The sequence below is a fragment of the Ursus maritimus genome, unplaced genomic scaffold (genome assembly GCF_017311325.1).
Source record: "Ursus maritimus isolate PB19 unplaced genomic scaffold, ASM1731132v1 scaffold_2, whole genome shotgun sequence".
Lineage (NCBI taxonomy): Eukaryota > Metazoa > Chordata > Mammalia > Carnivora > Ursidae > Ursus > Ursus maritimus.
Window position 1 is genome coordinate 29,770,708 of NW_024424452.1, and position 15,397 is coordinate 29,786,104.

Genomic DNA, 15,397 nt, shown 5'->3' on the forward strand with positions numbered 1-15,397 from the left:
GGGGGGGGGGCAGCAGTGGGGGTGTGCTGAGCATGCTCAATGAAGTGCTCTGCCACCAGGCCGCCGGGCAGCCCTCGGGACGCGGGCCCTGGCTCGTCCTTCACTGGCTCTCAAGCAGCGGTGGTGGCTTCCTTGCAGTAACTCCACTCTCAACAGGAAACTGGGTATTTAGTGACCGAAAGAGAGGGGGGCGTGGCTCTTCCATCCATTGCTAACCAAGCAGAAAGCACCAAAGCACCCCAGCTGGTCAGCCACGAGACATAAAATGGACGTGTCTTGTCCTCTGCCCAGACACAGACACACACAGACACACACACAGACACACACATGTATTAGAGGCCCCTGCCAAATGCAGTGTGGGCCTTCCATGTCTAAGACACCCCCCCCCCATAGCCTTGAGTCAGCTTATCATGACTACAGTCAGTCCCATGTGCTCTACACGATATTTTTAAAAATCAGCAAAAAAGGCTTAAGCACGTGCTTCCGGGGCCTATTTACAGTTCACAGGTTTGTGAGTTCACGCGTTACAGTAGTAGCTCCATCAAAAACGGGCTCAGCTAAACATTCAAGTAACAAAAAGCGCTGTGGGGTCGCGAGCCCCGGCAAGGTCAGGCCTGCCCACTGCCTGCAATGGGCAGTCCCACCAGGAGGCCAAGGGGATGCCCAGGGCCGCCGCATCCTGGCTAAGGACAGCCAAGACCTCGGGAGTCAGTGCATGCGGTGATGAAGCCCAGCGAGGCCATGCCGGCAGGTGTCAAGCCTTCCTCAGCAGCACGTCTGTGGTTTCGCCCCTCTCATGCCTCTCAGCTGGCTGCAAACAGGCCTCGGGGCCTCCGCATGCCAGCTCAGCCGTGGACTTCTGGGCCGTTCGGGGTCAGCTTGGCCTTCCTCTCCACGCACGGTCCCTTGGCGGAGTACTGCACCAGCAGGAAGGGCTCCTTGGTCTCGCCATCCCCCACAATGCTCTCCTCGTCTTCAGACTGGCTGATGCGCTGCAGCCGCAGGTAGCACCAGCAGCCCAGGATCAAGGCCCCCAGGGCAGCGATGGCGATGAGGATGACAATGACCGTGACCACGCCCGTGGTGGGGCTGTGGTCCATAATAGACATGGTCAGCGCCTGGGGAGGTTTCCGCGGGAGGAAGCTCGTAGGGCGGTCTGCTCAGCGAGGCTGGAACTCAGGCTGGACACGAGAACCCTGAAAGACAAAGCAGGATGAGGCTTCACTGGGGACTCCACGGGGCCCTGACAGCTCACAAGCTCGGGGCGGCCGCGGTGGGAGACCTCTCCCATAGGGACTATTTTTAATCAGGTCATAAGCCTGACCATCTTGCCCTCATCCTAGTGAAAAACAGCTGGTTGGCTTTCGCTGTTTCTAGCTCATGATGTCACGAGCATTCTCTTCGCTCACAACAGCCCACTTCCACTTCCTACCTCTGACACCATCAGTGCTTCTGCTACCAGACAGGAGTCAACCTCGCTCAGCCAAGGAGCCAGAGATGCAGGGAAGGGGGCCCATGACCCGCAACCCCATGGCAGCCCAACTGAGAGCTGGAAAAGGGTCTGTTTGAGGGGAATGTTCTGAAAGCCCAGCACCACGAGGTGTTCAGGAACTGCCCAGGGACCAAGAGGAGCCAGTACTTCCGTGATGGCCAGACATGAGGGAATCGAAAGCAGGGAAATGACCTCAGTCCCTCTCTCCAACAGGCAACATATATAACTCAGCCAAGTCTTCCGGAACACCTGGGAGAGGGCGCAGCAGAGGACAGCCTTTGTCCACAAGGGAACTGTGACCAGCCGGGCAAGAGTCCTCAGCAGCCCAGTCCTGGAACGTGGAGGCATTCAGGACAGCTTAGGGGAGGACAGGCAAGGGAAGGGCAGACTGACCCTGCCCGCACTGAGCTCAGTGTCAGGGGCAGGACCCAGACCGCAAATGGGTCGATAGGCCAACGCCTGTCACTACAAGCGTGTCGGTGCCATGCCAGGAGCACAGGGGACTGGGTGCCAGGACGCTACGTTGGGCAGAGCAGGCACTACCTGGGGAGGTGAGGCCGATGCTGAGCTGGCAGGAAGAGCCAACCCCTGGGGAGGAGCATTCCTGGCAGGGGAATAGCATCGGTGAAGGCTCTGAGGCAGGAGAGGGCCTGCGGGCAAGTGTAGGAGCTGAGGGCAGTGGGCAGCTGGTGTGCGTGGGGCGCCGGGAGGGCTGCTGCCCACCTCAGACAAGCCGCTGCACCTCGCTGCGCCTCAGAGTCCTCCTCTGTGGATGGGGCTGGTGAGGGGCCAAGGAGAGCCAGCGGTGGGAAGCAAGCAGACAGAAAGAACCCAGACTCTCCGGGGGACTGAGGCTGGAGGTGCTGGAGCTAGCAGGCTCCCCTGGGTCCCCAGACCCTGCACTTTCTAACTTGTCCTCCTCGCCAAAAATGAAGCAAATAATAGTAACATGCACCCAAGCATTTGAGGGTCAGGAAAAGCCTGTGCCACCCTCTGCGTTCAGTGAGAGCAAGCTGTTGAATTCACTTCTCTGGAAAGATGGACATCAACACAGGGAGAGGGCCTTGGAAGGGAAGGTTTTCCCCCCAGACAGGATGGAACCTGCCGTCCTCGAGCAATACGGCCTTAATTAGAAATGATTCTTACCCACACCAGGAAGACTCCCCACCCACCCAAGGCCAGGCTTGCCTGAAGGTCAAAGGCAGCTAAGTCGAAGCTCCTGGAGTCTGTCCAGGGACCAGGCCTCCCCCCTCCCCGAGTCTGGTCCTGCCACCCATGCCCACATCTGCAGAGACGTCCTGGGCAGGAGGGGGGTGATATCCCTGCAGTCTGCCCTTCTTACCACCTGCAGGGCCAGGCTGCTGCTGTCACTGTCAGCAGGCTCCCTGGCCCACCAGCAATGCCCCTGTCGCCCAGAGGAAAAGCCTCAAGTCCTACACGGCCTGACCCCTGCTGCTCCCCAGCCACACTGACCCTGCTGCCTCTGACCTCCAGGCCTTGAGCTAGACAGGTCTCTCCACCCCAACGCTCTGTTCCCTCACTCTTATTCAGTGGTCCTCGGCTGGGGCCACTATGCCTCCCAGGGGACATCTGGCAATGTCTGGAGACATTATTTTTGTAGTCACAACTGGCAGTGGGGGGGCTCTACTGGCATGGAGTAGACAGAGACCAAGGATGTGCTCAACATCGCACGGTGCAGGGGACAGCCCCCACTAACAGAGATCTGGCCCCAAATAGCAACAGTGCGGAGGGTGAGAAACTCTGGCCGGCCCTGGTTAACTCCAGTCAGGAAGGGACACCTTCCAGGCCCTGCAGCCCAGGAGGGTCTCTTCGTCCTGCGCCTGCTCCCTCCCTTCCTCCAGGGCGCTTGCTTCAGTGCGCAACCCTGGCTTCCACAGCACGGCCATCTGGTTGGCACCTGCCTCCCTCATCGGGCTGTGTGCTCCAGGAGGGGCCCTGCACACTTCTGGGCTGCCAAGTACACAGGCTATCCTGGCCTTTTCCCTGCCACCACCAGGGCTGCCATCAGCTCCCGCCACCGCTCTCAGCCTGTCCCCTCAGGCCTCCAGCAAGGACAGGTACCCCGCCACACACACCCCTCGACAGCCTGCCAGCTGTGCTGGGTGAACTTCTCTTCCTGCTAGGGAGGACACCCACCTGCCTTGTCCCTCCCCCTGGCCCTCTTGTGTCCAGTGCCTGCTGGGGTGCCTGCCCTCCTACCAGGCCCCTGGACAGGAAAGCAACGCGGTATCAATTCAGAAGGGGAAGTATGTGTGTGTTTGGGGGCAGGAAGTAGGAAATCAAACAATGGCGGCAAGACCTGAGGAGGGGCGAGCGCCAGGGGCCAAACCTTCCAGGGAGCCTAGGAGGCACCTACCAGTCCAGGGGGAAGCCACATGGTCCCGGGACTGGTGGGGAAACTGAGGCAGAGGCAGCCCCAGTTCATAGGGACCCTTTGAGAGGACTGGTGACCTCAAAACCCTGTCTGCTGCCCTCGCCCCAGGCCAGGGGAACTCTCACCCCAAGTGCACAGAGCCAGGTGACCAAGCCATGGGCATGCCTGGCCTGTGCTTGCTGGCGCCACCCTTCCCCCCAAGTGTGTTGTTTGTCCCTGCATTCACCCAGCGAGAATTTCCTGAGAAACGATGGTTTAAAAAAATCTGCTCACATCATCCACTACTCAGAACCTTCCCTGGCATCAGCCAAGAATCAAAACTCCCTGCCTCCCCTGGTTTCTTCACACCCTCGCCACCCTCCCACCTCAAACCCTCTGAACTTTCTCTTCCTTCTACTGGGAATATTCTTCCCTGACTGCCCCATGACTGGCTCCTTCCTATCATTCGGGACTTTCTCCGTGGGTGCCTCTGGGGGGGACCTTCCCAGACCACCCAGGCTCCAGACGCCCCACCAGGCACAGCTGCCACTGCCTTGCATTACACCACTTTGTCCCCAGCCCTACTATCAGTGCACAGCAGGTGCTCGACGTCTGCTGAGTGTTCCGAGCCCAGAGACACCGTCATGAGTTAGAGGGGCCCCTGTGCTTACAGCAGCTCCCACCCCTGAGCCCGCTCTCCAACCCGAAGCCACTCCCAGGACCCTCCGCATGGTCCCCACACCTGTCCCAACAGCCTCCAGGAAGCTGGCAGCCTGAGCGTGAGGGCAGGAGCATCGTGTGCAGGTGGATTCCCAGTGGGCCTGAGCCCACGAAGGGGCAGCTGCCTCCACGTGCTGGGAGGCAGGGAGAGGAGGACGCCACCAAGAATCAGAGTCCAGGGGACGTCTGAAGCATGAGGGTGGCTGGCTGGTTCCCCCTGAGCCCCCATGGCCTGGGCTGGACCCTACCCACTTGCTTTGCCTCTCCCGACTTCCCTCATGCCCTTCTGAGCCAAGGTATCTCCTGCAAGTCAGCTGACCCCTCACCCTGATCCAGGCAAGTGCACAGCATGGGACAGGACGGCCACAGCATGGGCTGGGTCGACGCCCAGGATGGTACATGGGAAACCTGCACCCCCTCAGAACAATCATCAAAGTAGTTTAACACTCATTGCATACACTCTCTTCATCCTCCCAACAATACTGCGGCTAACACTGCTCACCGGTATCAGTCCCGCTTTACAGATAAGGAAACTGAGGCACAGAGAGTTTGAGTGCATTGCCCAAGAATGAAGAGCCAGAATGCAGGATGTGACCCCAGAAGTGGGGCTCAGGAGATCAAGGGAGAGGGTCTTCCAAGTGCTGAGTGCAGGGCCAGCCTGGTGGCCAGAGTGTAGCCAGGAGCCTGCAGGCTCTGGGCACTCTGGGGCTGGGCAAGAGAACACACGCCCCCACCCCCAACCTCTGTACCAGCTCCTAGCCAGCTCCCTCAGCCAGGATGAAGGCTAGCACTGGAAGCCCGAGGCCATCTGATCCCCCAAAACATACAGGACCAATCTTCCACTCTTCCGCTCCGTGGACCCTCAGTCCCACCCCCCCTGGGCCAAGGGTGGCCTGACCTTCGGATCTCACCCACAGCTCCTGGAAAAACAAGCTCTAAAGCCTAGCTCCCCACTCCCTGCCCCTCTGCCCACCAGTGGGCTCAAAAGGACAGTCCCCACCTCAGCCACCAGCAAGCTGAGGGTAGATGCCTTCCACTGTCCTGTGGTCCTTCAGAGTTCACAGCTTAGGTCTTCTGCACTGTAACACTAGGTTCCAGTTACCTCCTCTTCATCAGACCCCAAAACTGAGCCTTAACCCCAGTCCACAGGTGATTTTACACACTCAGGCTCTGTGGGGCCGCAGCTAGCAGCAGAGCTGATTCAAATCCCCACCTCCCCTGCCACCTCCGACGCCACTTCACCCCCCTACTGTGAGCTGTTCTCACCTGGCCAAGGAAACTGCTCCTAACGGCCTTGGTGTCTCAGTGTGCAAAATGGGACTAAGGCCCTGACCTCACCACCAGGCTGTGGGGAGGATGAGCAGTGATAAGAAATGTGGAAATGGAAGGGCTGGGGGGCAGGCACTCGGTTTGCACGTGACCAGGTACCACACCTTCCTGATTCCACAGGGAGGACAGTGAGCCCTTAGTATCACCCCTGCCTCCCACCACCAAGGACCTGCCTCCCAGGAGGGTACAGAGCCTGGTCCAGGCCCGACACCGCAAAGAGCCTCTTCCTCAAGGATACCTGCCACCTTCTTCTTGCTTAAATGGGCATATCACGAGTGTCACCACGCCCAGCAGGACACCAGCTCACCACCCCCACCCTCCACCTGGAACTACCCTATTTACAGGGGGGCCAACCCCTCCACGGGGCAGGGAGTTGCTGCAGTGCCCCCAGGGGTTAAGCCATGCCCTTGGGCAACAAAGACATCTGCCAGGTGTGCCAGCGAGCCAGGCTCTGCCTCTTCAGGGGACCCCAGTTCACACACCAGAAACATTTCCTGCCTGGTTTTTGATTAGGAACATAAGATGGTATAGGGAGGATAGTGTACTGCTGGGCAGAGTCAGGATGCAGGTGGAACATCTACTCTGTGCCAGGTCCAAGCAGGTGCTGGGACCCAAGGACGCATGGCACAAGGCTCCTGCCCTCCAAATACCACGACCAAGAACAGCAAGGATGCAGATGGGAGAAAGCATTATGGGGCTAAAGCTGCCCGAAGCCATACAGCCAGTGTCATCGCGGCCTCCCATCACCCACCCAGTCATACCCCATCCTCCAGAAGAGGAAGCTCGCACCAGAACCCCCTAGGTTCCCCAGGGGCAGAAGAGGAAGCTGGTGCAGATTGAGCCCAGGGACTGCCCCAAGGTCAGTCTGGGTCTCCTGGGGCCCAGGCCTGTGGCTCATGCCCCCACCCTGTGAATCAGCCACTGGTCATTCTCACAGGATCAGTCCACTTGGCCAAACAACTCTGGTAATAACAGTAGATGCCCAACGAAGGTTGCCAATGATTACTATGTGCCAGACACGGAGAAGCTAAGCACTTCACACAGATCCTTTCTCCTTTCAGCCTCAAAATAGCCCTAGTGTTATTGAGCCCACTTTGCAGATAAAGAATCTGTGGCTCAGAGAAGTTAAGTCAATTGCCCAAGGTCACACAGCTCAAAAGTAGCTGCACAGGGAGTCAAACCCGGGCAGCCTGGATTCCGAATCCCAGAGCTCAACCCAGACACAAAAATGTCATATTCCTGACCCCGGCCTCCACACTGTCCTGCCTCAGACCCAGGGGCCATGTAAATCCCAGTGCGGCCCCGACGGAGCAGGCTAGGTGACAAGGGCTCGATGCTGGGGACACAAGGATGACAGGCGCCCCGGCAGCTACCGCGTGCGGAGCGCGGGCGACGTGCAGGCGCGGTGCCAGGCGAGCTCATCGCACCCTCTCATTTAACCCTGCCAGGCGACACCGTCTCCCCCACTCTACCAAGGAGCTGAGCGAGGCTTGAGGGAGGAAGGGGCTTGGCTCCCTGGGCGACAGCTGGAGGGGACTGACAGCTGGAGAAGCAACTCCAGTCCGCCCGACTGGGGCGGGGGGGACGGGGCGGAGACCACGATACCCAGTCATGCCCACGCCGCGCAGTCACCGCCGACGAAACTCGATCGGCACCAAACGCTGCGGCCCGTCCTCAGTTTCCCCACCTGCGAAATGGGCGCCAGACGTCGCCAGGGACCCGCGCTCCCACCCCTAACCCCCGGAGCCCTCCGGACCACCCGGGGGGTGCTAGGACGCCCACCTCCTCCGTTAATTTTAAATATCCCGAGGCATCCCGAGGAACCCAGAGGCCGGCCTGGGGCGCGGAACTGCGGGCCGCGGTAGCCGGCAGGGACGGGGGGTGGGGGGAGACACCCGCTCCCCGCAAAGCGGCCGCCGCCCCCCGCCTCCTCCTTTGTCCGGATCTCGCCGCAGCGGAGCGGACAAAGAACCCCCGCCCGCGGGCGCGGCCCCCCGGAACAGACCCTCCTCCCGAAGCCGCGTCCCCGCCCCGGCTGCCCCTCCCCCGCCGCATAGACACCCCCACCCTCCGGCCCGCGGCCGAGCCTCCCCAAGCGCGCCCCCAGCCCACCGGGGGCCGCCCCTTCCCCTCCCGCGAGCCCCCGCCCGTCCCGACCGCCCGGCCCGCCCCGCTCTGCTCACCATTGCGCCGCCCGCAGCCCGGCGCTATCGCCCCGCAGCAGCCCCGCGGGCCCGGCTCCGCCCGCCCGCCTGCCAGCCCGGTCCGGCAGCCGCGTACCGTCGGGACGCAGGAGCCCCGCTCTGCGGCGGGCGGGGCATCCCCGGCTCCGCCCCGGTCGGAGGCGTGGCCCGCTCGGAGCGGCCAATGGAAGCCTGCGCTGAGACGGCGGGGCGGGGCGGGCCGGGGCGGGATCACGTGCGCTCGGGGCCGGAGCGGCCCCGGCGGGGCGGGGGCTGCGCGCAGCTGGCAGCCCTGGGGGCGGGGGGCGGACTCGCCTCCGCGCGCGCGGATTGGGCGCCGGTGGGTGCGGGGCGCCCGCTGCAGCACTCCCTTCAACGCTCGGAGCTTGCCCTTATTCCCGCCCACTCACAGAGAGGGAAATTGAGGTGCACCGCAGGTAAGAGTGTTGTCTGGAAACGGGGAGCTGCGGAACCCTGGGCCGGGGCAGGAGAGAAGCGGGACCTTGGAGTTGAATGTTCTTAGTTTGGGGAAGGAGCAGGTCATTCACTCGTTCGTTCATTAATTCATTAATTCATTATTCGTGCATCCGTTCACTCCACACTGCGGAACACCCACCGGGTGCCGGTTCGCCAGTGGCCAAGGGAACAGCCATGAACAAGACCAACAAGGACGCTGCCCGCACGGAGCTCTCCTTCCGATGCGGGCTGAGTCTGCGGGGAATTTGCAGCCACTTGGCCACTTATAATCTTGGTTATTTAACGTAATAACCCCGTGATTAGGCCCCCACCAGGTGCCATGCCCTGTACTCATGGCTCAACACGTTTTAGCCACCCGACCCATTTTACAGATGAGGAACCCAAGGCTCCAGAATGCTGAGGTACCACAGTCGAGGCCCCCCCCGTCTGCCTGGAAACATCGAGGTGCCTGTTAGTGCACTAATCCCCCACTTGTCCACCCAAGAAGGCAGGCCAGCAAGATAACAGCCCCTTTGTGGCCAGCTGGAGCCTACAGCAGGGGTGAGAGTGGGTCCTTTAAGGCCTCTGTGGCCCAAGTCCTCAGGGCCTCCACAGCTTGGAAGTCAGGAGGGGTGTAGGTAGAGCCCCTCATCCTGGGAGCTGGAGCATTCGTCTGCTGTAAATGTCTTTCCCAGCCTCAAGCAAAGCTTCTGGGAGAAGATGGAGGGCCCAGCTCACAAGGCCTGGTGGCCAGGCCCTGCTTACTCTCCCCACTCCAGCATGGCTGGCCTCTTTCCTTCCTTGAACGCACCAGGCTGTTTCCCCACCCCCCACCCCAGCCCTGCCACCCGACCTTGGCCAGCACTGTTTCCTCTTGCTGCAACATTCTTGCCCTTCATCTTCCAGATACCCACCCAAGAGCAGTCCCCTTCATTATTCTCCCTCCCCGTGCATTGTAAGGGTGTGATTAACTTTTGGTGTGTCTCTCCCACCAGCGCTGGGTCTGTTCCATGCATTGCCACTATGCAGAACAGTACCTGACACATAGTAGGTCCTGAACACAGGGATGGTCAGTGAGTGATCACACTGTAAACCTCCAGTCCTGGCCCAGCTCCACCCTAGCGAGGGGGCCAGGTGCCGATGGTGAACTGGAGGTTAAGCAGGAATATGGGGCAGAGAATCAGAAGGAAGCCCAGCTACCTTTGAGGCCAGATCAAGCATCTCTGAAGAGCTCCTGCTCCTGGCTCTGCCCAACGCCACCTTCAAAGGCTCCCTTCTGGTCAGCCACGCCTGGGAGAGCAGGGGGAAGCAGGTTTTTCCCGCCGAGCCAGTTCCAGAGCTCTCTGCAGTCCCAGCGTTAAGTTGGCAAAGACCTCATTAGTGGTGAGGATGTAGGAGGGGCAGGCGCAGAACCCCAGAGCCAGGACTGGCAGATGACTGGAGAAGCAGGGACACTTTGGCCAGGATGGGGGGCACTGAGGGAAAATGGTGAAGGGAATGCCACGTGACATAGAAGTTGAGAGCCCGCTGGGGCTTAAATCCGTCCTTTCATGCTGGGTAGCTTTGGAAAAGCAGCCTACCCTCTCTGTTGTTCAGGATCATTTGAAGATGGGGGCTGCAGTATGGTCGCCATCATGGGGTGGTGCTGGCAGAGGACGAAATCCTACCCATTCACTATTAACATTAGTAACAGGGTCAGACAGGTGTGGGGTGAACTTCGGCTTCCCCATGTGGAATATGGGCAAGTCACTGTACCTCTTTGAGCCCCAGGCTTCTAGTCCCATGAAACCCACATGTGGGATACTGAGAGGTGGGGGGCTGGGAGTAGGAGACCTGGGACCAGGCTTCTTCTTGCCCAGAGCAGGTTGTTTCAAAAACAACAAGAGTAATAAGTTACGATAATAGCAGCAAACAGCAGGCGCCACATATGCATAAGCACGTTTTCATCCTATTTTACAGATGGGGAAACTGAGGCTCAGAAATCCCCTGGAGGTCTTGTTGAAATGCAGGCTCTGGCTCAGTAGGTCTGGGCCTGAGGTTCTGCATTCCTCACAAGCTCCCAGGTGATGCTGATGGCTTGTGAACCACACTTGGAGCAGTGAGGGGCTAAGGCGCTCACTAGGGGTCACCCAAAGTGTTGAGCTCTGAGCCTGGTTTTATCCCCTGTGGATAAAACTCTAACTGCCTGCCTAGCCCCAGCTTTCTCCCCTACAGAGAAGAAGCAGGAAGTGTAGCTCCCCTCCCCAAGCCCATTTCCTCTCTCAGGGCCCCTACCACCTCCCTCCGAGGTGACATCTGGCCTTTAGAACCTCCCAGTCCCTAGCATCCCAGGGGTCCTCCCTGTTGATGGCATGGAGCTTCTCAGATGCTCATTAGCCGGGAAGATAATTAAGGGCAAGAGATGAGTTCACCCTGGCTCCCTGGGGCTTGCCGGGGCCCAGCTGGGCCTGCCCCGTGCCAGCCTGGCCCTGTGCCTGCTTCCCTGGGGTGCTGGAGGGGCCGGAACAAGGGAGGGGCTTGCTGGGGAGCAGAGCAGTCTCCAGCAGCCTGGGGAGACTCCTCGAGCTGGGCCTCCCTGCCTAGCCACAGCTCTCAGGCTGGGCAGGCCTCTGCTCCCGAGGCATCCCACCAGAGTTCCAGGCCTAAAAATAAAATGAAAACGGCTCGGCCAGAGTCGAGTTTCCCAAAGGGCAAGAGGTGACCTGCTGGTGAGTTCTGCTGGGTGAGGTTAGGGTGGGTCCCAGAGAAGGCGTCACCTAGCTCTGAATCACACAGCAGTCTCCTTCCAGGGAGAAAGCTTCATTTACTGTTACGCAGCGTTAACATCCCTCCAGAGCCAGCTCAGGCACTGGCAGCCAGGAGAGAGCCGGCCTGGGGCTCCGAATCTTGCTCCGTCTACACTCTTGAGCTAGAATTTCGCAGCCTGTTCTTTTCTGCCTGTTTATGTTTACAGTCACCTTCTATTTGCAGCACAGGTATCGCTTTTCCATTTATGGTAGTGACATAGCCATTCCTTTTTGAATCAATTTATTTAGGGGGGAGAACGTGAGTCACCTTACAGCAGCATATAATGGGAGTGACTGTGGAGGTGGTATGGGGACAGGGAAGCATTGGGGACGATGACAGACAGTTGGATGAGGTGGAGACCTCTTGGAGCTGAACCACTCACAGCTCAGTCACCCCACCATTCCCTGACTGCAGGGCCCAGCAGGGCCCAGGCTGGGAGACTGAGATATCCCCCAGGCTCCTGTATCCACAAGAAAACTCTCTCTGGGTGGTCATGGGTTGCGTAGGGCCTAGGTCAGCTCTGGTCTTCATTCCTGGGGTCTGTGGTGTGAGTGTGATGAGCACACCAAGGGAGGGGGGTCAGCATGCCTCACCTGAGGTGCTCCCCAGACCCCTACACCCCCCACCCCAGGCTGCCCTGTGTTTCCATCTATGTACTCACCCTGCCTCCCACACACTTGACAGTTGGAGCCCGTTAATCACCCACTCACTAAATCATTCACCCAGCCAGTCTTTATTGGGCACCTACTATGCGCTGAGCCCTCTGTGTTGGGCGCTGGGGAGATAGCCGTGAGCCGGACAGGCAGAACTCAGGTCATGAGCTTCAGGTACACAGAATTATGGGCACATCATAATCCAGATCATGGTGTATTCTCTTTGGTCCTTGCATGACCTGCTCTTATTAAAAATGTCCTTAATTAAAATAACTGTAATCATGTAATACACACCCTGTAGCCTATCGATCAAAAGCTAGGATCCTAACAATGGCCAACAGCGAATCCTGAGGGACCCCCATCCCATCCTTGCCTTGAATCCTGTCTTCATCACTCCCTGCTTTCCTGTTTGTGTGGTTTTATCATACCCACATCCCACAAGTATTCAGGCACACCTTGGAGATATGGTCAGTTTTGTTCCAGACCAACGTAGTAAAGCAAATATCGCAATAAAGCGAGTTGGATGAATTTTTTTGTTTCCCAGTGCATGTCAGAGTTATGTCCACACTATACTGAAGCCTCTTGAGTGTGCAATAACATTATGTCTATAAAACAATGCACATGCCTTAATTAAAAAGAAATATTGCTCAGAAATGCTAGCCGTCATCTGAGCTCTCAGTGAGCCGTATCCTTTTGCTGGTGGAGGGCCTTCCGTCGATGTTGACAGCGGCTGCCTGATCTGGGTGGCGGCTGCCGAAAGTGGGGGTGGCTGTGGCGGGTTCTTAAAACGATGAAGTGTGCTGCATGGATGGAGTCTTCTTTCCAGAACGAGTTCTCTGTAGCATGTGATGCTCCTTGATTGCATTTCACTCCCAGTAGAACTTCCTTCCAAACCGGGGTCAACCTCCAAACCCTGTCGCTGCTTTATCCACTAAGTTTATGTCATGTTCTAGTCCTCTGTTGTCCTTTCAACAATCTGCACGGCATCTTCACCAGTAGATTCCATCTCCAGAAACCACTTCCTTTGCTCGTCCATGAGAAGCCACTCCTCATCCCTTCAAGTTGTACCGGGAGATCGCAGCAGTTAAAATATAATAGTAATGAAAAAGTTTGAAATATTGTGAGAATTGCAGAGACTTCCCATGAGCAGGTGCTGTTGGAAAAACGACGCCCATAGACGTGCTGAACATGTGATTGCCACAGACCTTCCGTTTGTAAGACGTGCAGTGTCCGTGAAGCACAATGAAGCAAAATACTATAAAACCAGGTATCCCTGTGTTTTTAGTTTTAGTTTCTTCTTACTAACTTTACTGGAAGAGTATATTCGTGTCCCAGGGCTGCTGGGACAAATGACCACCAACTGGGCGGCTTTCACCTGAGAGAAGTGTCTTCTTTCCCAGCCCCGGAGGCCAGAGGTCCGCTTTCAAAGTGTCGGCAGGGCCGTGTTCCTTCCAAAGGCTCCGGGGAAGGATCTGCTCCCAGCCTCTCCCGGCTGCTGGTGGCTGGCAGCCATCCTTGGCAATCCTTGGCTTGTGGATGTGTCACCCGTCTCTGCCCCTGCTGTCACGTGACTTCTCACGCTCCCCCCAACGTTATTGAGAAATAATCGACAAATATAATTGTATATATTTAAAGTGTACACCATGATGACTTGACACACATCATGGAATGATTACCCAGATCAGGATAATTAATCCATCCCCTCACGTGCTTCCTTGGGGTGTGTGTGTGTGTGTGTGTGTGTGTGGTAAGAATGCCTAAGATCTCCTCTCAGCCATTTGCATGTATATGGTACTGAGTTAGAGACTGTCATCGTCAGGCTGTGCATTAGCCCCTCAGGACTTCTTCATCTTGTAGCTGAAAGATTGTACCCTTTGACCTCCATCTCCCCATCTGCCCCTCTCCGCAGCTTCTGGCAACCACCATTCTAGTCTGTTTCTGTGCAACTCGCTCTTTTGTTTTAATTCCACATATACGTGATACCATACACTATTTGTCTTTTTCCGTCTGGTCTATTCCACTTAGCATAATGCGCTCTGACTTCATCCATGTTGCAAATGGTGGGATTTCCTTCTTTCGTATGGCTGAAGAATATTCCAGCATGCGCGCGTGTGTGTGTGTGTGTGTGTGTGTGTATACCACATTTTTTTAATCCATTCATCCATTGAAGGACATTTAGGTGGGTTCCATATCTTGGTTATTATAAATAATGCTGCAATGACATAGGGGCACAGATATCACTTCGAGATAGTGATTTCGTTTCCTTCAAATCTATACCCAAAAATGGGATTGCCGGATCCCATGGGAGTTCTATTTTTTATTTTTTGGAGAACCTCCCTACTGTTTTCCATACTGGCTGCACCAATTTACATTCCCACCAACGGTGCAAAAAAGTGTCTTTTCTCTGCATCCTTACCAATCCTTGTTATCTCTTGTCTTTGGTGACAGCCATCCTAACAGATGTGAGGTGGTGTCACACTGTGGTTTTGATTCGCATTTCCCTGATGGTGAGTGATGTTGGGCACCTTTTCATCTACTTGTTGGCTATCCGTATATCTTCTTTGGAAAAATGTCTGTTCAGGTCCTTTACCCCTTTTTTACTTGGATTGTTTGCTCTTTTGCTATTGGGTTGTATGAGTCCTTTATATATTTGGGATCCCATTCTGTAGATTGCGTTTTCACTTTATTGATTGTTTCCTTTGCTCTATAGAAGCTCTTCAGTTTGATATAGTCCCCCTTGTTTATTTTAGCTTTTGTTGCCTGTGCTTTTGGTATCTTATACAAGAAATCATTGCCGAGACTAATGTCAAGGAGATTCCCCCCCTATGTTTTCTTCCAGAAGTTTTATGGTTTTAGGTCTTACTTTTAAGTCTTTGATACACTTTAAGTTGATTTTTGTAACTGGTGTAAGACAGGGGTCTGGTTCTTTTGCATGCAGATATCTGGTTTCCAAAAACCGTTTATTTTTGTGTGTATGTATGTATGTATTTATTTAAGATTTATTTATTTATTTTAGACAGAGAAAGAGAGATAGCATAAGTGAGCCAGCAGAGGGGCAGAAGGAGAGAAGCAGACTCCCCACTGAGCACGGAGCCCACCCATGCAAGGCTCACAATGTGGGACTTGATCCCAGAACATTGAGATCATGGCCGGAGCTAAGATCAAGAGTCAGACGCTCAACCATCGGAGACACCCAGGTGCCCCTCCCCAGATACCATTTATTGAAGAGACTTTTGTTCACCACTGGGTGTTCTTGTCACCCTTGTCAAAAAAACTGGTCGACTATATATGGTTAGTCCCATTCTCACCCAATAAGACTTCATCTATACTTAATTAATCACGTCTGCAAAAACTGTACTTCCAAACAAGGTAGATTTATAGGTTCCAAGAATTAGGACGTTAG

General features: G+C 56.4%; 1 protein-coding gene across 2 annotated transcripts; it reads right to left on the minus strand.

Moving 5' to 3' along the window:
- Positions 1-314: 314 nt before the first annotated feature.
- SNN (stannin) lies at positions 315-8,220 on the minus strand. Of its 2 annotated transcripts, none has more exons than XM_040635319.1 (2): positions 8,099-8,220; positions 315-1,196 (listed from the first exon to the last, which is right to left on the minus strand). In XM_040635319.1, exon 2 carries the CDS (start codon positions 1,107-1,109, stop codon positions 846-848), a length of 264 nt encoding a protein of 87 aa, XP_040491253.1. In that variant the 5' UTR covers positions 1,110-1,196; positions 8,099-8,220; the 3' UTR covers positions 315-845. The 2 variants fall into 2 exon arrangements, with proteins under 2 accessions (XP_040491253.1, XP_040491254.1); XM_040635320.1 differs by lacking the exon at positions 8,099-8,220 and adding an exon at positions 7,521-7,602.
- Positions 8,221-15,397: the final 7,177 nt, after the last annotated feature.